Source organism: Mustelus asterias, chromosome 25, assembly GCF_964213995.1.
Source record: "Mustelus asterias chromosome 25, sMusAst1.hap1.1, whole genome shotgun sequence".
NCBI classification, from domain to species: Eukaryota; Metazoa; Chordata; class Chondrichthyes; order Carcharhiniformes; family Triakidae; genus Mustelus; species Mustelus asterias.
Genome location: NC_135825.1, coordinates 11,996,353 through 12,018,030, shown reverse-complemented (window position 1 = coordinate 12,018,030; position 21,678 = coordinate 11,996,353). Strand labels below are relative to the sequence as shown.

Sequence of the window (21,678 nt, the reverse complement as noted above, 5' to 3'; positions counted from 1 at the left end):
AGCAACACATTTTTCTTGCAGTTTCAAACCATGAACATTGTAAATTGCAGCAAACATCAACCCACATTTATTTCCAATGTCAATCTCTCTCTTTGCCATTCTCATCAACCGTTAAAGAATTTGAGGAGTTAATGGAATATTGCTGTAAATTGGTGCTTATTTAGGATGGAGCCGTCACTCACAAAATTCTATACTCAACAAAAAATGATCAAACATTGGAACCATTTGGAAAATTCAGAACTCTGAGTACAATCTGTTACACGTGGGTAAGAACTTCACTCTGAGTAAATCTAAAGTTAGAACTCTCATTGACCACAGCCTTGGGTGGAGAAACATGTTTATTTTTTATTATTAACTCATTCGTGGAATCAACAACAACAGCAATAACTTGTTCTTTTTAAAGGGCCTTTCACTCATCGAATCCTACAGTGCAGATGGAGGCCATTCGGTCCATCACGCCGACACAATGCCATCCAGATCCTTTCCCCATAACTCCACATATTTACCCTGCTAATCCCCTGACACAATGGAGCAATTTAACATGGGCAATGAATCTAACCTTCACATCTTTGGATTGTGGGATGAAACCGGAGCGCCTGGAGGAAATTCACACAGACCACGGGGAGGACATTGTGCAAACTCCACACTGCCAGTCACCCAAGTTCGGAATTGAACCTGGGCACCTGGCACTGTGAGGCAGCAGTGCTAACCACTGTGCCACCATACTGCCCGGTAAAACCTCCTCAGGCATTTTATGACATCAGACAAGTGTTGTTGCTGAGGCAAAGATTAGATCAAAGAGACTGGTCAGTTTTAGGGAGAGGTTGCTGGAGTTTTGCATCGAGACAATTGGAAACATTACTGTCAGCGGTGTGGTGAAGAATTGGATATATACGAGAAGCCACGGTTGGGGGAAACACAAGATTTGCAGAAACATTTGTAAAGATAGGGGCTGATGAGACCATGGAGAAATTGGAATAGGAGAATGAGAATTTAATGTTGAGTTGATTTGATATTGGGAACCACTCAATGAATTCATACACATGAAGGAAGGGCACCCGACAGGTATCACAACAATCTGTTATGTACGATGTGGAATAATCATAGAATCATAGGAACCCTACTGTGCAAAAGGAGGCCATTCAAGTCTGCACCAACAGCAATCCCACCTAGGCCTTATCCCCGTTACCCTCCTAATGCCTCTAACCTATACATCCTGGAACACTAAGGGGCAATTTAGCATGGCTTGGGTCACTGTCTGTGCGGAGTCTGCACATTCTCCCCATGTCTGTGGGGGGTTTCCTCCAGGTGAACAGCCACCTTTGGGTCGCTAAATCATTTATGCCAAATACTCAGCGGTCTCAAGACTTAAAACCATATGCAAGAAAATACCAGGAACTAAGTATCGAACAAGGCATTGTAAGCTGGATAGCTTTCTCATATCCCTCCCAAAGGTCGATTCCCCAAGAGCCACATAACGGCCATCTGGGGACCTGAAAAATGAAAATGTTACCGAGAAGCTATGTTTGGTAGCCTGACAGAGATGGGGAAGTAGAGAAGATGTTTAAAACATGCAGAATGTGCCAAGATAAGCAGAGGACCCCATCACTAGCCTCCCTGCACCCCTGGGACTGACCAAGGAGACTATGGGTTTGTGTGCATGGGGATTTTCAAGACCATTTATGGGCCCAATGTGTCTGATACTAATCGAGGACACTCCAAGTGGATTGATGTACACCTGATGGCTTCCACCACATCATATAATCCCATTGAAAGTCTCAAGCAGATTCCTTTTTAATTACAGGATAACACCACACATAATGACGGGGTTAACCCCAGCAGAACTCCTCATGGGCGGACACCTGCAGACCAGGCTAAGCCTCACCTTCCCGAATTTAAGTGGAAGAATTGAAGAAAAGCAAGAAGCCCCAAAAAGGGGCCACGGTGGACGTAAACCTGGTGGAGTTTTTCACCAGGAGACACCATCCAGATCTGACATTTTGAAGACAGAACCCTGGGTGGCACGGTAGCACAGTGGTTAGCACTGCTGCTTCACAGCTCCAGGGTCCCGGGTTCGATTCCCGGCTCGGGTCACTGTCTGTGTGGAGTTTGCACATTCTCCTCGTGTCTGCGTGGGTTTCCTCCGGGTGCTCCGGTTTCCTCCCACAATCCAAAGATGTGCGGGTTAGGTTGATTGGCCAGGTTAAAAAAATTGCCCCTTAGAGTCCTGGGATGCATAGGTTAGAGGGATTAGCGGGTAAAATATGTGGGGGTAGGGCCTGGGTGGGATTGTGGTCGGTGCAGACTCGATGGGCCTAATGGCCTCCTTCTGCCCTGTAGGGTTTCTATGATTCTATGAACCCATGGACACCAGGGACGATCCTTTTATTGTCTTATACGGGAAAAGTCTGGGATAAGATCTTAAGGAAACATGTTGACCACCTGCGCTGTCGGGAACTGTTGACAGAAACAACTAACACAGCGGGAATACCATCTGGGACACCAGCTACAACAAGAGGCAGTGAAGGAACCCAACCAACTGGAGGCTCAAAGACTGCCTACGAGAGCTCCACCTCTGAAATGGAAACAAAGGGAGCAGAACCTCAGCGAGAGGTTGTTGCTAAGAGTGAGACGCCTCCAGTGATAGATTGGCGGTCATCCAGAAAGAGACGCTCACGGACCCGGTATAGCTCACCTGTCCAGGCAGAGTACGAAATGGAAAGAAGACGCAGGAAAAAGATGAAGGCGGCTGGCACTTGTGTACCTGCACCGCAGGCTTGTGGTTTCACTTCTGCTTTGTGAAATAAAACACCATGCCTTTCCAGTGGCTTTCTGAGTTATTACAAGTGGTTTCACTTCCTCTTTTGCAGACCACATATTTCCTTTAAAATTGTTGTGGGAGCAGCCTTGACCTGCGATGAAGTGTAATGATGTTGTTGCAGAGGCTGAGTGCCAACTCTCAGACTCTCAGACCCTTCCTCCTAGTCCCTCCTGTTTCCAATTGTCGAGATTGAAAACTCCAGCAACCTCTCCCTAAAACTGACCAGTCTCTTTGATCTAATCTTTGCCTCAGCAACAACACTTGTCTGATGTCATAAAATGCCTGAGGAGGTTTTACCGGGCAATATGGTGGCACAGTGGTTAGCACTGCTGCCTCACAGTGCCAGGTGCCCAGGTTCAATTCCGAACTTGGGTGACTGGCAGTGTGGAGTTTGCACAATTTCCTCCCCGTGGTCTGTGTGAATTTCCTCCAGGCGCTCCGGTTTCATCCCACAATCCAAAGATGTGAAGGTTAGATTCATTGCCCATGTTAAATTGCTCCATTGTGTCAGGGGATCAGCAGGGTAAATATGTGGAGTTATGGGGATAGGATCTGGGTGGCATTGTGTCGGCGCGATGGACCGAATGGCCTCCATCTGCACTGCAAAATTCTATGAGTGAAAGGCCCTTTAAAAAGAACAAGTTATTGCTGTTGTTGTTGATTCCACGAATGAGTTAATAATAAAAAATGAACGTGTTTCTCCACCCAAGGCTGTGGTCAATGAGAGTTCTAACTTTAGATTTACTCAGAGTGAAGTTCTTACCCACGTGTAACAGATTGTACTCAAGAGTTCTGAATTTTCCAAATGGTTCCAATGTTTGATCATTTTTTATTGAGTATAGAATTCTGTGAGTGACGACTCCATCCTAAATAAGCACCAATTTACAGCAATATTCCATTAACTCCTCAAATTCTTTAACGGTTGATGAGAAAGGCAAAGAGAGAGATTGACATTGGAAATAAATGTGGGTTTATGTTTGCTGCAACTTGCAATGTTCATGGTTTGAAACTGCAAGAAAAATGTGTTGCTGTCCTCAGGGTGGTGTGAGATAGAAACCCTGTGAATGTACAATAGGTGTCAGATACCAAATGCAGAGCTGTGTTTGCAGCAGCGAGAAGATCAGCATTGATACAGAATTTGTCACAGGCAAACAGCACGGGTGTTGCTACATTCCTTGAACACCAGATGATTCAGGGTGAAGAAGGAATGACCAGGGATCATAGCAGCTACACCATGGTGCGGACAAGTTACCCCAGAGAGAGGCATCAGTGAGTGTGTATCAGAAACCTAGACACGGCAGAATAGAAGGAATTAATTCACCTCATTGTTCCAGAGCTGACTCAGTGAACAAGAGTCAAGCTCCATCCCAGATCCTCAATCTTGCCCATAATCCTTCCCTTCAGCATCTGGCCAGATGTGAAGATGTCGACTGGTGGTTGCAGAATGTTCAGAACCATTCAGCAATTTTCAGATACTAGAAAAGTCTGTGTCCATATATGGAGCAAGATCTGGACAGCACTAAGATATGTACTGATGAATGCCAAGTGACATCAGCACCACCTAATTCTCAGACATAAACCATGGGCAAAATCTTCTGTCCTCTTTCGCGGCTGGAGTTTTACCACTGCCGCTGACACTGAAAGAAGTTTGGGCTGGAACGCCAAATTTTCCATTCTCGCTCACAATGGGTTGAACCGCAGACGTGTCTGGAGAACCTTACACCATGTCAAAATCGTTATAACCTAAGCACCTTCCCCGGTCATTCAGTGGCATTATCATTGCTACATCCCACACTATCAACATCCTGGGAGTTACTGTTGACCAGAAACTGAACTGGATCAGCCATATAAATACTATTTATACAAAAGCGGGTCCGAGGCTGTGAATGCTTCAGCAAGTAACTCACCTCCTGACTCTCTAAGTCCTGTCCACCATCTGCAAGGCACAAGTCAGGAGTGTGATGGAATATTCTCCACTTCACTGGATGAGTGCAGCTCCAACAGGAGTCAAGGAACCGGCTAGATTTGAAAACCATGCTCCCTCTGTCGGTGAGGTACAAGCATAGCACAGCCTCTGGGGTAACTGGGGAATTAGAGCCACAACTTGTACATTTCTGAATTTAATTGCACATGCGCACCCTCTTTACCGCCTCATTTACTCCATAATAACAGTGAATGTTTGTTAACCTTCGCCGTTCCTCTCATTGGAAAATCCAGGTCAATTATTCAATCCAGGAGAGAGTGAAACTCCAGAGTTTATAATTGTTCACATTCTGGGCCAGGGAGGCTGATGTTACGAGACTGAACATTCTGTGGCCTGTTTATTTGGTATTTATTTGGTAAATGTCACAATTTCATCAAAGTCAGGGCGGGTTTAAGAAAGATCCACCATTTTCTCAAAGCTAATGGAGGAGGCGTAAAAAGCAGCCAATAACTTGTAATGAGTTTGATATCTCTTCATTGTCTCAGTTCATTGGCCAGTTTACACACTGTGGTATTTTCAGCAAATTCTGGGCGTTTCTGTTTTCAGCAACAGTGCAGGAAGTGTCAGGGTGAATCACACCTCCCATGATATCAACAACCACACTAAGCGACACTATCAAAGCCGGACAGTAACCGTCCACAGGTCACCAAAGAGGCAGATGTAGAGCTGTGCCTGCTGGAACAAGGAGATCAGCAGCTAAAGGGGATCGTTAGAGCTGGCACAACCAGTGATAGCAATGGCCAGCTGGGACCTCCGTCCTGGAGCTTTCTGAAGGCTGGAATTTCCTGAGGCCTGGCTTGCTGCTTTCTTCAATCTTATTTCAATTCCGTATCAGAGTTTATTGGATCCGCCTTTCAACATCTCAACAAAGAGCTGGGTGACAGACGATAAATACTGATCGAAACATTGCCAAGATAACAATGTGGATTCTGATTCTTTTCATCTTTTCTCTGCCTGGTGAGTAAGGGACAAAACTGGATCCCGAGATGATGAGTGTTAGATTAAGTCTCGTGCATGGTTTATCCCGCAGAGATATTTAAATACTTGGAGACATGTAAAGCTTCAAAAACTCAGCAAAAATAAATTAATGACATTCGTGTGATATTTGTAGCTATTTTGTTGATAGTATTGTACCACAGAAATATTTACCCAGCAAATAGTAAACGGCATTATTGATTGTGAATATAAATTAACCTATTTATTTTTGTTAAAAAGCGATATGATTAATACAATTAAAATGCAGAAGCAACACATTTCAGTCCAGTAAAAGTTAACTTGTTAATGTAGTTTCATGCTCAATATATCCTGGAGACTGGAGGGTTTGATTGGCTCAGTTGTTTGGAGTGCAATTCGGAATGATTCCAATGGCAGGAGTTCAATCCTCAGAGCGGCTGTGGTAGTTTATAGAAATCTGCCTCCTCATCTTTCCCCATTCCTGTGGAGTGGTGCCCCCTACACTAAATGTAACCAATTATCTCTCCCTAATGTTGAGAGATGCCTGTGACCCATTGCAGATTATTGCTCATTGAATTGACTCTGAAGACTGCAGAGGCAACAAAGGCTCCAGGAAAATATTCCTCAAGTTTGCAATTGTTTCTATTATTTAAATTACATCTGATGAAAGTTTTATCAATCTCTGTCAGTGACTCTGTTTCAGAGAATCCCTACAGTGCACAAGGAGGCCATTCGGCCCATTGAGTCTGCACCAAAGAGCGTGTTACCCATGCCTGTAACGCCACATATTTACCTCATTAATTTTCTTAACCTATACATCTTGGGACAATAAGGGGCAATTTAGCATGGCCAATCAACGTAACCTGAACATCTTTGCAGTGTGGGAGGAAACTGGAGTACCCAGAGGAAACCCACACAGATATGGGGTGAAGGTGCAAACTCCACACAGTCAGTCAGCCGAGGCTGAAATTGAACCCGGGTCCCTGGCGCAGTGACGTAGCTGTGTTCAGCACTGTGTCAACGTGCCACCCAATCACTTGTACATGCTTTGTCTACTTTGTCCATCCAAGATGGAATCATTTTCTTTTCATTCTTTAACATTTAACAAAGTAAATCTAAATTTTCACACCAGCCCCATACCAAACTGATGCTATTATGCTGTCTGCAATGGAATTTTTGATTCATACTGCCACCTCTCCTCCACAAGATCAACATTAGAAATAGGAGCAGGAGTTGGCCTTTGTCCCTTTGAGCCTGCTGCATCATTCAGCAACATGCTCACTGATCTCCAACTTCAATTCTTATTTCCTGCACTATCCCCATACCCCTCGATTATGTTGGTACCAAAAAATTGTATAAATCTCTGTGTTTAATATCCTTCAAGACCGAACATCTAAAGATCTCTGGTGCAGAGAATTCCAAGGATTCACAACACCTTGGGTGAATAAAAATCTCCTCATCTCAACCTTCGTGTCTGTCACTTTATTCCGAGACTGTGATCCTGTGATGCAGAATGCCCAGCCCTGGTAGGGTGGTACATATATGCTCAAAATGTACCCTGTCAAGCCCCTTCAGAATTGTACACATTTCAATTCAATCACCTCTGATTCTTCCAACTGACAGGAAATATGCACCTTGTGGACTCAACCTGTTCCCATCCCACCCCCTTATCCCAGGAACCAGTCCTTAACCAATAAGGTTAGTAAGGTCGTGCCTTACTAACCTTATTGAGTTTTTTGAGAAAGTGACCAAGGAGGTGGATGGGGGCAAGGCAGTGGACGTGGTATATATGGATTTTAGTAAGGCGTTTGATAAGGTTCACCATGGTAGGCTTCTGCAGAAAATGCAGATGTATGGGATTGGGGGTGATCTAGGAAATTGGATCAGGAATTGGCTAGCGGATAGGAAACAGAGGGTGGTGGTTGATAGTAAATATTCATCATGGAGTGCGGTTACAAGTGGTGTACCTCAGGGATCTGTTTTGGGGCCACTGCTGTTTGTAATATTTATTAATGATCTGGATGAGGGTATAGTTGGGTGGATTAGCAAATTTGCTGATGACACCAAAGTCGGTGGTGTGGTAGACAGTGAGGAAGGGTGTCGTAGTTTGCAGGAAGACTTAGACAGGTTGCAAAGTTGGGCCGAGAGGTGGCGGATGGAGTTTAATGCGGAGAAGTGTGAGGTAATTCACTTTGGTAGGAATAACAGATGTGTTGAGTATAGGGCTAACGGGAGGACTTTGAATAGTGTGGAGGAGCAGAGGGATCTAGGTGTATGTGTGCATAGATCCCTGAAAGTTGGGAATCAAGTAGATAAGGTTGTTAAGAAGGCATATGGTGTCTTGGCGTTTATTGGTAGGGGGATTGAATTTAGGAGTCGTAGCGTTATGTTGCAACTGTACACAACTCTGGTGCGGCCGCACTTGGAGTACTGTGTGCAGTTCTGGTCCCCACATTACAGGAAGGATGTGGAGGCTTTGGAGAGGGTGCAGAGGAGGTTTACCAGGATGTTGCCTGGTATGGAGGGGAGATCCTATGAGGAGAGGCTGAGGGATTTGGGATTGTTTTCGCTGGAAAGGCGGTGGCTAAGAGGGGATCTTATTGAAACATATAAGATGATTAGAGGTTTAGATAGGGTGGATAGTGATAGCCTTTTTCCTCTGATGGAGAAATCCAGCACGAGGGGGCATGGCTTTAAATTGAGGGGGGGTAGTTATGGAACCGATGTCAGGGGTAGGTTCTTTACCCAGAGGGTGGTGAGGGATTGGAATGCCCTGCCAGCATCAGTAGTAAATGCGCCTAGTTTGGGGGCGTTTAAGAGATCCGTAGATAGGTTCATGGACGAAAAGAAATTGGTTTAGGTTGGAGGGTCACAGTTTTTTTTTTTAACTGGTCGGTGCAACATCGTGGGCCGAAGGGCCTGTTCTGCGCTGTAATGTTCTATGTTCTATGTTCCAGGGAATCTTCATTGCACTTTTTCCTGAGTAATGTGTCATTCCTGGTGCACTGACCTGTGGGGCAGACTGAGGCCCAGACTGCCGTCCCTGGGCCGTGTTCACTGAGTCGGGAAAGGCATTAAAAAGTGAGTCGGGACGGGCGACCCGGGAACAAATCCACATGCTGCTCAGCCCGGAGGTGAGGTGGACACAAGGCCTGTTTCTGTGCCCCAGCGCCATGGTTAATAAGTAAAATAATTTAAACAGCTGAATAATCACTCCGGCCCTGACCGGCTCACCAGAGTTTGTGTCAAAGAGAAACTTTCCCCTTCCAAAGAGTAACTTCCCTCTCCAGAAGTTGGACCCTGGCTGTCTATAAGAATGATGTGGAGATGCCGGCGTTGGACTGGGGTAAACACAGTAAGAAGTTTAACAACACCAGGTTAAAGTCCAACAGGTTTATTTGGTAGCAAAAGCCACACAAGCTTTCGAGGCTCTGAGCCCCTTCTTCAGGTGAGTGGGAATTCTGTTCACAAACAGCTCCCATTGTTTTGTTTCTTAAAGACTGGATTAGTTGTAAGTATTCGCATTCCAACCATTATTCATGTAAATTGAGTCTGTGTCTTATAAGTTCTGTTTGTGAACAGAATTCCCACTCACCTGAAGAAGGGGCTCAGAGCCTCGAAAGCTTGTGTGGCTTTTGCTACCAAATAAACCTGTTGGACTTTAACCTGGTGTTGTTAAACTTCTTACTGTCTATAAGAATCCACCAAGTTCAGACCTTTTCTTCAATATTCTAATCTGCACAATCCAGATTCCACACACACTTCTGTTCATCCAAAATCCCACTTCAGTCGAGGCAGATGATGAATTTAAGGCAATCCAGAGTTGAACGAATCGCGTATGTGTGAATGCCAGCCCGATTGCAGTCCCACTCCCACTCTCCGGGCTTCGAAATTCCAGCCATTCCCGGGATTTTCTCCATGACAGGGAATGTCCAGACTTGGGTGTCAGATGAACCTTTCACCTGAAAGACATCACCGAGCTCTGTGAACATGACTGGGGGGAGGAAAATCTGAGCCATCTTGTCCCTCAGTATTACACTGGAATGTTAGTGTAGGTTTTATACTCCAGTCTCTGGAGTGGGACCTGACCCTGCAATCCACCCATTCAGAGGCGCCAGTGCAAAGCTTGAGTGACAAGGTGACACAATAACAATGGCCACTGTACATTAACAAGAAATCATTGTCAATGAAGTACTTTGGCACTGACAGCACGGCTCTATATTCATGTTTTCATTAATCACAAACTAGAAAGAGAATGATGAATACAGATATTGGAGAGTTTCCTCTGTACACAGTGGTAAATCTTATTAAAATGTTTCTCTCTGCATTAAGCAGTTATTTACTTGGTCAATTGCTGAAATGTTGTCTCCTCAGTTTCAGGTGCGTTGTGGGCAGAAACGAATGTCACAGGAATTGTGGGAAGATCGATTACAATAAATTGCTATTATGATGGAACATACAAAGAATATGTGAAATATTGGTGTCACGGTTGGACTGAACGGTGCTCATATTTAGTGAGAACGGATGATCCAGATGGACGGCGAGGGAAAATGTCGATCACAGATAACAAGTCACAAGGAATATTTGCTGTTACGATGGAGGATCTTCACACAGAAGATGCAGGATTCTATCGCTGTGGAATTGTTAAATATTTCTCAGATCCAAAGTTTACTGTGGAGCTGCAAATATCTTACGGTACATTATTCTCAATGACTTTCTTTATTACTGAAATGTCTGATCCATGTTTTATCCGCAAGGAAACATTGACAGCTCCGATATCCCGAGGCTCTGCAGCAATGCAGAGTCTGGCAGCCAGAGGGCAGAGATCTGGAAATCCGACTCTTGTGACACAAACTCAATTCGTGGCCTGTCCAACATTCTGCCCAAGAACTTCAAACATAATCAGACAAACAATTCCTTTAACTATAGGATATTGTGAAAGACATTACCCGCGATGCTCAGAATATTTTCCTGTCTCTGAAATGTATTAAATATCACACTGTCAGATTTTTACAGTCCGGATCAATCCAATAGTCAGACATTAACAAAGTGAAGTGAGCAGCCAGTTGGCAGTAATTGTACCTTCTTGGTTTAGCGCTGAATGGTGGGGCTGTGGGGGTGGGTGGGGGAGCACAGAGGGGGTTAAATACACAGAAATTGACAATATGTTGGGAAGCCAGTCAAACTCCCAACATGCGTCAGTTTGTGCTTCTTTCAAATAAACCACTGAAAACGCAGGGTGAAGCTGACAGATTAAAAGTTAACAAATTGGCAAATTTCACAATTAAATAATCCAAAATGGTGAAAGCCCCTTAAAGGGATCAAAGAGCAAAGAACAAAGAACAGTACAGCACAGGAACAGGCCCTTCAGCCCTCCATGCTGCACCGATCACATTTATCTATCTAGACCAACCGTTTTTATCCCTGTATTCCCTGTTTGTTCATATGTCTGTCAAGATAAGTCTTAAATGTGGCTAATGTAACTGCCTCAACCACCTCACTTGTGAGTGCGTTCCAGGCCCCCACCACCCTCCGTGTAAAAAAGTTCCCCCGCACTTCTCCACTGAACCTTTCCCCCATTATCTTGAACTTGTGCCCCCTTGTAATTGTCATTTCTGCCCTGGGAAAAAGCTTCCAGCTGTTCACCCCATCGATACCTCTCATAATTTTATAAACTTCTATCAGGTCGCCCCTCAGCCTCCGTCTTTCCAGGGAGAACAATCTCAGCTCATTCAAACTCTCCTCATAGTTAATACCCTCCATACCAGGCAACTCCTGGTAAACCTTTTCTGCACTCTCTCCAAAGCCTCCACGTCCTTCTGGTTGTGTGGTGACCAGAATTGGACAAGTATTCCAAATGTTCCAAATGATCATAAAAATCTCCAAGGAAACTTTAAATGTGTCAATCCGTGTGTGATCAAATCCCCCCAGTGAGAGACGAGTTGCCAATTTCAGTCTATTAATCGCTCAGTGAGTGCAATTAGTGGAATCTAACTGTGGCTGCTCGGGTTACTGAGCAAGGGCAGAAGACAGAGGCAATGGGGGAGGCTGAAGAAGTGACTGGGAAAGATACCAAGGAGCATTGGAACCTCACTGCTTATTTCTCGCCTGATTGTGTGAAAGGTTTAATATCAGTAGTTACAGGTTGTTGTCTTTCACGAGAGTGGTGGTAATGTGTATTTCTGGGTTATATTTTGGTGATTGTATCTATCAGATCAGCACGGGTGGTTCTCAGGCTGTTTTATTTTGGGCTTCAGATGAGGACTGTTGTGGGAAATGTACCACTGAGTCAGGCTTGAAGGTTTCAAGAATACAGTTTTATTTTCACGAAGCTTCGTGGAGAAAGGGCACTAACAAGCAGCAAACCTTCTCTCAATGAGACAATAGGAGCGGTCCATCTTTATACCCTTTACACAATAGATGGACCGGACATCTCGCCATTATCACATCGTTGTAATCAAGTAGGTGATCGATCGTTAACACATCGTTATAGACAAATACAGACAGACACGGACATAAGCATGGTAACATTGCATTGTTCTATGAATGGATACATTTCCTACGTCAGTGACCATCAATGGTTTTAGTTTCAGTCTGTTCATACAGCAATTTACAGTAATTAGTTTTCCTGCAGTTATGTATTCCCGATCCCACCTGTAGCTAATCTCGTTATCCAACCTATTGTCCTTATCCTAAAGAGTGCCTCAAGCCCTGGCTGGCTTCCTGTAGGATTTGATTCCTGCATGTTGAACTTTGAATTGGTGTCTGTTCTTTGTGTTTTAATCTCAGGTGGCTGTCTGTACTGAAAGTCAGTGCCTGTTTAATGTCTCTTTCCCAGGTGACTGTTTGTGTGCCAGGCAGCCATCTTATGTGTACCCATCTGTATATTTTTCCCACTTCAGTCCCCACTTTTGGTCGGATTATGAGTTTCACTAATCCTGAGACCAACAATTTTTATATGTATAATTCTTTGTTCTTCTTCTTTCCTTCTTCGCTTCTTCTGATGTCTTCGGGGATCTTCATCGGGGTTTCTTCTTCGATGTATACACTGGCTCCTGGCACAATTCTAGTCACCATCACCTTGCAACAGACATTTAGGCATCCAACAATTAGACAACAGGCAATTACAATTGAAATGAGCATGACCAATCCATGTAATAAGTAAGATTCCCAGGACCCCCCCACTACCCATTCCAGCCAGTTACTTCCTTTCTTGGGTCCCTGTCTGAAGCTATCAAGTTGTTCTCTGATGCTATTGATGACCTGTGTATTGTTATAGGACTCGTCTGTGACATGGGTTCTGCATTTATTGCCTATAATTGTACACACTCCCCCTTGTTGTGCTAACTGATAGTCCACTGCATATCGTGTCTGTTGTGCATATAATCTCAGTTCAGCCATTTCGTGGTTAACAGCCTCCAGTGCTTTTGAAGTGTTGTTCTCCAGGACTGTTAGTCCACAAACAATATGATTCCTACTCTTTGCACAAATCACTTCTGCTGCCCCTCCCCCCACCCCCCCACCCCCACGCCCCCCCACGCCGAGAAATAAGGCTCCAAGGAACCCATATCCCAGTGAGGATCCCATTGTGCCCAGAACTTCCCAGTCAGCGCAGCATTCTTTGCTGATAGCCCGAGTTACTATTCTCCTCCGAATATGCCCCTTCTGGGGGCATGGAACAGTCAGTGGTCCGATTGTTCCTGCTGCAAAACGGTTTGGGAGGTTTGGTGTTTCTGTCATGTAAGTACCATTGAAGAGCAACACATATCCCTTCTTAGCCCGGTAACATTTAGTGTCTTGATTATGAGTTTGCTCATATTGCCAGTTGTTCGGTTTACTTGACTCCCCATTTGATCCCACCACCTAGTAAGTATCAAATGGGTATGTCCATTTGTCTGAGCTTACGTGAGTTCCATTGCATTGTCCACAAATAAGCTGTCTTCCCGCGGTTATATTCAGACATTTCTGTTCATCACAAGTGCAAGTAGTCCCTTATTAACCCGACAATGTTGATGGACACACTGGGTCTGTACGCAGGAATCATTCTTAGGGACCAAGGCATCGGCACATCCCCATCCCAGCCCCGTAAAACAAAGCGGATAGCTTGCAGTACCTGAACAAGCTTTTCCTCCCACCTGTTGGATCTGTGCGGTTTACAAGTCCCACACATCTCCCCTGTATAACTCTTTTATATTTGCCAATTTGTCCCTTAGTGGGTGTATCTGATGTATCTACAGTGTATAAGTCATGAGGGGTCCACCCAGGGGTGGCTACAATTAGGGCTTCGACCGATTGTGCTAGCGGGTAACATACACTTTGATTCCCGTGTAAATGTATGTGAGCTTTGTAAAACAAGTTATCCACCAATCCAGTCAAATTTACAGTCGCGACAACGCAAAGTAGTACAGTTACATACACGATTACATACATATTCACAACGATCAAACATCAAACTTCACACTATAATTCATATAATCTTTACAAGTTATATTATCTATCACCCCGCGCCCGCCAGTCGTTCTTGCTTGCAATCTTTGCCTGTGTTGAGGAAAGCATTTTCGTTAGTTCATCAATTTAATTACTTATTTGTTCCCTTGTGTAATTTTAGTTGTGTCCAGTGTTTCCAGACCCCTTTCCCTCTTATGTCTATACTGGCACAGGTGTCTCCACTAATTATAACTTCATATGGCCCATTCCATTTTGGTGCAAACCCTGGTTTGTCAGGTAATGTTTTTACTAGGACTCGACTTCCCGCTGTTGGGACGTCAGGGAGCATTTCAAGCTCTCTCTCTGCGTCTTTTATTTCCTGATTGCCCTTTACCAATTTGCGCATCCCTTTTAGTTGGGTGCTCAGTTCTAAAACATATCTCCTGATTTTATCTTTAATGGACCTACATTGGTCCCACCTGTTCCGATGCTTTCGGGTAATTGCATCGCCCGTCCTGTCATTAGCTCATGAGAGGTTAATCCGGTTGTCCGGTTTGTGGTAGCTCTTAATCTCATTAGTATAGCGGGCAATACCTCTGTCCACATTTTTCCCGATGTTTGTATGGCTTTAGCTAGTGCATGTTTCAGTGTTCTATTCATACATTCCACCATTCCAGAACTCTGTGGGTGGTAAGGGATGTGAAATTTTTGTTGTATCCCCATTAATTGGCATACTGATTTTACCAGCTTTCCAGTGAAGTGCGTCCCTTGGTCCGAATCAATTTGCAGGGGTACACCCCATCTAGGGATTACCTCTTCTGCCAATATCCGAGTCACCGTGGTAGCAGTACAATTTGTCGTAGGGAATGCTTCTACCCACCTGGTGAACTGGTCTATAATAACCAGACAATAAGTTTTGCCATGGGATTGTGGTAGTGGCCGTGTGAAATATAATTGCAGATGTTCCCAGGGTCCCTTTGGTCTCGGCTGGTGTCCCATTTAAATTTTATGGGTCTACCAGGGTTGTGTTGCGCGCACGTCATGCATCGGTGACAGTGTCGGGCTATATCTCTTCCCATTCCTTTCCACCACCATTCCTTTCCTATACTAGTTATCATGGCCTCTCTACCCACTTGTGAGAGTCCATGGTGTAGTTCCAATAGGGTGTTTTGTATGCGCTCTGGTGCTATTACCTTATCTTCCCGTTTCCAAATGTTATCAGTCCCTTTGGCTGCTCCCTGTGCTTTCCATTTCTCCTTTTCCTCCTTTGGGGTATCCTCATGTAAGTCCCGAATATGTATTTCGTCTCCTGTCTGTTCTGTTGCTGCTATTGGCAGTTTGCCAATTGTCTCCTGTCCTATTCCCTGCCATGATTACTGGCTCGCTCACCTTTACGGCCCAGGTGGGGCAATCCAAGGCGGCTATGCACTTGGCAGTCCGGTGACTACCGGCCCTTCTGCTGTGGAATAATATCCTATGGGTCTCTTTCTGTCGTTAAAGTCCAACAGGTTTATTTGGTAGCAAAAGCCACACAAGCTTTCGGAGCTGCAAGCCCCTTCTTCAGGTGAGTGGGAATTCTGTTCACAAACTGAGCATATAAAGACACAAACTCAATTTACATGAATAATGGTTGGAATGCGAATACTTACAACTAATCAAGTCTTTAAGAAACAAAACAATGTGAGTGGAGAGAGCATCAAGACAGGCTAAAAAGATGTGTATTGTCTCCAGACAAGACAGCCAGTGAAACTCTGTGGGGGTTACAAATAGTGTGCCATGAACCCAATATCCCGGTTGAGGCCGTCCTCGTGTGTGCGGAACTTGGCTATCAGTTTCTGCTCAGCGACTCTGCGCCGTCGTGTGTCGCGAAGGCCGCCTTGGAGAACGCTTACCCGAATATCAGAGGCCGAATGCCCGTGACCGCTGAAGTGCTCCGCTCGACAATGACCAGGCAACACTGTTCCCTTCCTGTTGGGGAGCACTTCAGCGGTCACGGGCATTCGGCCTCTGATATTCGGGTAAGCGTTCTCCAAGGCGGCCTTCGCGACACACGACGGCGCAGAGTCGCTGAGCAGAAACTGATAGCCAAGTTCCGCACACACGAGGATGGCCTCAACCGGGATATTGGGTTCATGGCACACTATTTGTAACCCCCACAGAGTTTCACTGGCTGTCTTGTCTGGAGACAATACACATCTTTTTAGCCTGTCTTGATGCTCTCTCCACTCACATTGTTTTGTTTCTTAAAGACTTGATTAGTTGTAAGTATTCGCATTCCAACCATTATTCATGTAAATTGAGTTTGTGTCTTTATATGCTCTGTTTGTGAACAGAATTTCCACTCACCTGAAGAAGGGGCTTGCAGCTCCGAAAGCTTGTGTGGCTTTTGCTACCAAATAAACCTGTTGGACTTTAACCTGGTGTTGTTAAACTTCTTACTGTGTTTACCCCAGTCCAACACCGGCATCTCCACATCATCTCTTTCTGTCGCCATGGTCTTGTGTTACCATGGCGGAATAGAACCCTCCCTCATTACTACAATGGATATGGAAGTCCTTATTAGAATCGGGTAATCCTAGTCCAGGGGTTGATATCAGTTCTGTTTTTAGTTTAGTGTAAGCCTCTTCCTGCTCAGGTCCCCATTCTACAGGATCTAAAGCTGGTTTTCCCCCATTGACTCGTCTTTGTATGGGTTCTGCTAATTTTGCAAACCCTGGGATGAAACTCCGGCTGTAGTTGAATAGTCCGAGCATCTTTCTGACCCCTCTTCCGGTGATGGGTCGCGGCATTTGTTGTATTGCCTTCTTTCGGTCCGTTGGCATTTCTTTAAGTCCTTGGGATATAAGGCGTCCTCGGTATAGGACCTGTGTTTTCCCGATTTGTGCCTTTTTGGGGCTCACCTTTAACCCTGCGGCTTTTAATTCATTCAGTACTAAATATAAGGCTTCTTGATGTCCTGACTTGGACTCCGAAGCTATCAGGATATTGTCTACATATTGTAGGATCTTACTACCCTCTGGCAGTTCTACTCTGTTCAGGATGTCACTCATTGCTCGATGGAATATAGCGGGGCTGTTGTGGAATCCCTGTGGTGAACGACTCCAAGTGTACTGTCTGCCTCCCACTGGAAAGGCAAATTTGTCTTGGGATTCAGGATCCAATGGTAAGGACCAGAATCCGTTGGCTATGTCCAACACTGTGAATATTTTATGCTCCTGTACAGTCCATTCAGGATTGTCGAAGGGCTTGCTACAATGGGGTGCAATTTGGACGTGACTTTATTGAGTCCGGTGTAATCTATCGTGAGCCTATAGCTTCCGTCAGGCTTGCTCACTGGCCATGTTGGGGAGTTAGTGGTGCTTGTGGTTTCTCTCAGAATCCCCCTTTCCACTAACCCTTTAACTATCTCCACTGCAGCTTTCTCTGCCTCTGGTTTTATTGGATATTGTCGGTGTGGCTTATGCTCCGGTCCCGGGACCTTTATTGAGTCCGTTTTAGTCAAACCGGTTTCTAACTTCGTTTTAGCCCATACTCCAGGGACGGAGGCACAGATGGCTCTGAACCCTCCTGTTTCTAATTCCCAATTTCTGGTGGTGACTGTGGCCACCTTAATAGTTTCGAGGTGACTTGTAAGTTTCCCTATTCTAGTTTTCTGACCGTCCTGTCTTGGCCAGATTAATTCTCCCTTTCCAGTCTATCAGAATCTCATATTCTTTCTTCAGATCATTTCCCATTATTGTACCCTCGTTATTTTTGCACACATAAAACCTCATTGGTATGTACAGATTATTTATCTCTACTAAGGTGGTCTCGCTCAGGTAGGCGGGTGTTTTGTTCTCTCCTATCCCGGTCAGGTAAATCATTTTATTTGTAGTGGGTAAGGGTAAGTCGGTGACAGATATGGACGCTCCTGTGTCCACTAGCATCTCACATTGTCTGCCCCCTACTAGTACTGACACGTAAATCCTTCCCTCCTTCTTATCCTTGTGAATGGGGGCTGCAGACCGTCAATCTTGCTGACCCCGGAGGTCCTGTGGTTCCTCCGGTTCTGCTGTGGTCATGGATCGGGTCGGGGGTTTCCCATGCTTCTTCCAACACGCTGCTTCTGTGTGTCCATATTTATTACAGTGGCTGCAATGTTTCCCACTGTTCCCAAATCTGTTCCCTTTCCGTGGAGTCCCGCAATCCCTCGCAAAGTGTCCTCGCTGGCCACAATTGTAGCAAGTCAGTTTAGACTTTGTTCCATTCCCATTACTGTAGGCTGCTACTCTTTCCAGCCTTGTTCTTGCCTGGGATTTCTCTTCTCCCGGTACTCCGCTAGCCCACTCTACCAACTCAGCGTAATCTTGGGACATAATCACTCCCATTTTTAGGATGACCTGGTGAGCGCTGGAGAGTCCATTCTTAAAAGCCTGGATGAACGCTCGATCCCCTCGACCTGGGTTCCCTTGTCCTGAGCACTCTTGATATACCTGGAACAATCGTTCCCCGTATTCAGAAGCTCCTTCCCATTTTGACTGTTTTGTTGTGGTAATTCTGCTCCAGTTGGTGGGAGCATTCCCTAATACCCTCTGAATCTCTGCTTTAAACTGGGTAAAGGTTGGGCATCTATCTCCGATGTTAGGGCGACTGCATGTGTCCACCGTCCCTTGTTATAATCCTGTGCTGGAGGAGCGGCGGGTCCACCTGCTACCTGCCTCCACTTATCCGTTGGACAGGCTGCCCTGACCAGCTGGTGTACGTCTCTAAGGTGTAATTGGTGTCCTATCCAGATTGTGTCTAATTCTTCCCAGAATTTAGTGTTTGTGCTTCTCGGTTGTAATTTACCCAGGGAAGCCATTATCTGCTGTCTCTCACCTGGGGTGAAGGGTTGATAAGTTGCCTTTAGTCGTGCATTTGTTCCCCCTCGGGGTACTGGCACTACGTTGTGTTCTAGCGCTTCCCACTCATCTGAAGGAGCGGTTGGTCCCTGCTGTGTGGACTCATAAGGAGGTAGAGGAACAGTTTCCTCTCGCCATTGCTTTTCTTCTAAAACCTCGTTTTGCTTTTCCAGTTCCCTCACTCGGGATTCTAATTCTCCAATCCTTTCCTTATCTTCACTCCACTTCTTAGTAGAGGCGACTACTTGCTCAATTAGACCAGCTAACTGATGTGTTAACATTACTCCTATCTTCTTTGTCTTGTTTCTCTTTTCTTTATCTATCCACTTTCTCTGCTGCTCTAAGGTCTGAGACGCATCCCAGCCATCCTTTTGCATTCTCTTTATTAACTCTTTCCTGTCTGTCATGTAAATTTCAAAGAGAGAACCTGCAGGTCCCCTTTTAACTTCATTATCTGCTATTTTGCAGACTTCATTAGCCCCGGCCATGATTACTCCCTAGTAAAGTGTGCTCTCTACCGTAGGGACTTCGCTACCCCCGGCCACTATTACTACTCTAGCACCGTGTTTCACTACCGTTACAGGGTTTCAAGTTATACTCACAGCTTCCACTATTACCACCTCGGCAAGGTGCTTCTCCACCGGAGTCCGGTTTAGGTCAGAGATGATCAAGCTCCTTTTCTGCCCCGCTTTTCACAACATTGACAGTACAGTTCCCAACTTTCCAAACTTTCATGCAATCAGATGGCAACTCTGCGTTTGTTCGCCACGACAGAGTTTGATGTTAACCGAACTCTGCCACTTGTGCTTCACAATCCTAAGTGCCCTTGGTGTCTCTTTACCCACTTCAATCTCCTGGCCTTCGTGTGGGAGGTTCCTCCTCTTAACAGCTGGTCAAAGGCAGTGTGAGCACAAGCAACAGTTACTTATCACTATCAGCAGTTAGTACTTATCAGTATATCATATACAACAAAACTTATCACTACAAATACCCCTTAAGTTTAACCCCTTAAGATTAACCCCTTGCAAACTGTATTCTTGACCTTGTCTGACACTCACAGATTCAGTGATCTCTACCCCGGCTCCGATCGTGGCCAATCGATCTCACCAGTAATAGGATCCATGCCGACTGTGCCAATTGTTGTGGGAAATGTACCACTGAGTCAGGTTTGAAGGTTTCAAGAATAGTTTTATTTTAACGAAGCTTCATGGAGAAAAGGCACTAACAAGCAGCAAACCTTCTCTCAATGAGACAATAGGAGCAGTCCATCTTTATACCCTTTACACAATAGACGGACCGGACATCTAGCCATTATCACATCATTGTAATCAAGTAGGTGATCGATCATTAACACAGACAGATACAGACATAACCATGTTAACATCGCATTGTTCTATGAATGGATATATTTCCTACATCAGTGACCATCAATGGTTTTAGTTTCGGTCTATTCAGACAGTAATTTACAGTAATTGGTTTTCCTGCAGTTATGTATTCCCGATCCCACCTGCAGCGAATCTCATTATCCAACCCTATTGTCCTTATCCTTAAGAGTACCTCAGCCCTGGCTGGCTACCAGCAGGATTTGATTCCTGCATGCTCAACTTTGAATAGCTGTCTGTCCTTTCTGATTTAATCTCAGGTGGCTGTCTGTACTGAAAGTCAGTGCCTGTTTCATGTCTCTTTCCCAGGTGACAGTGTGCCAGGCTCTTATGTGTACCTGTCTGTATATTTTTCACCCTTAAGGACCCAAGTGACCAATAGCAGCAACTGCCTCCTCCACACAGACCCTGAGCTCCACAAGACAAAGGAATGAACAGAGACAAGCAGCTCACTGACGGGCTATCCCACAACACAGGGAGTACATGTTTCCTGATCAGCTTCCTTGATGTGTTGCAACTCCAGTGTCTGAAGAGGCTCATTTAACAATATTAGGGCCGGACCAGAACGATTCTCCAAGACAGAGTGATTCCGTCTGAAATGTGATCGGCGGGTCCAAATCCCACTGGAGAGGCCGGCAGCGTATTGCTGAGTGAGCCACTGCACACACACCGATCTGTCACCGTGGAGAGTGGCGCATGCACACTGGCCCCCTCACCGCTGGCCTCCCGATCGCTGGCCATCCCGACCCCCCACAACCATCCAACCACTGGCCTACCAGAGCTCTCCCGGGCCAGCCCCGATCTCCCCCCACCCAGATGGCCAGCCCTGATCCCCCTCCTCTCTCCCTCTCCCACTGATCCCAGTGCACAGTGTCACTGAAAACCCCCCAACTCATTGAGCCCCCAATAGGCCACACACCCCAGAATGCCACCCACCCACGCTAGCACCACCCACTTTGGCACTGCTTGGTGCCTGGTGGGAGGTGCCAGTATTTGTTTTATTCATTTGTGGACATAGGCATCGCTGGCTGGGTGGCATTTGTTGCCCATCCTGAGAGGTTTGTGAGGCCATTTCAGAGGACAGTCAAGAATTAACCACATTGCTTTGGCTCTGACATCACATGTAGGCCAGACCAGGAAAGGATGGTAGATTTCCTTCTTTAACGGACATGAGTGAACCAGATGGGTTTTCCAACAACCGACAATGGTTTCATGGTGATCAGTAGATTC

At 45.5% G+C, this 21,678-nt stretch overlaps 1 protein-coding gene across 1 annotated transcript in view; it reads left to right on the top strand.

The window, feature by feature from the left end:
* Positions 1-5,725: 5,725 nt before the first annotated feature.
* LOC144511706 (uncharacterized) overlaps positions 5,726-21,678 on the top strand; it is a 47,533-nt gene continuing 31,580 nt past the window's right edge. The window contains exons 1-2 of the mRNA XM_078241932.1: positions 5,726-5,762; positions 10,134-10,454. Coding sequence (XP_078098058.1) covers positions 5,726-5,762; positions 10,134-10,454 — 358 coding nt within the window. The remainder of the gene's footprint in view (positions 5,763-10,133; positions 10,455-21,678) is intronic.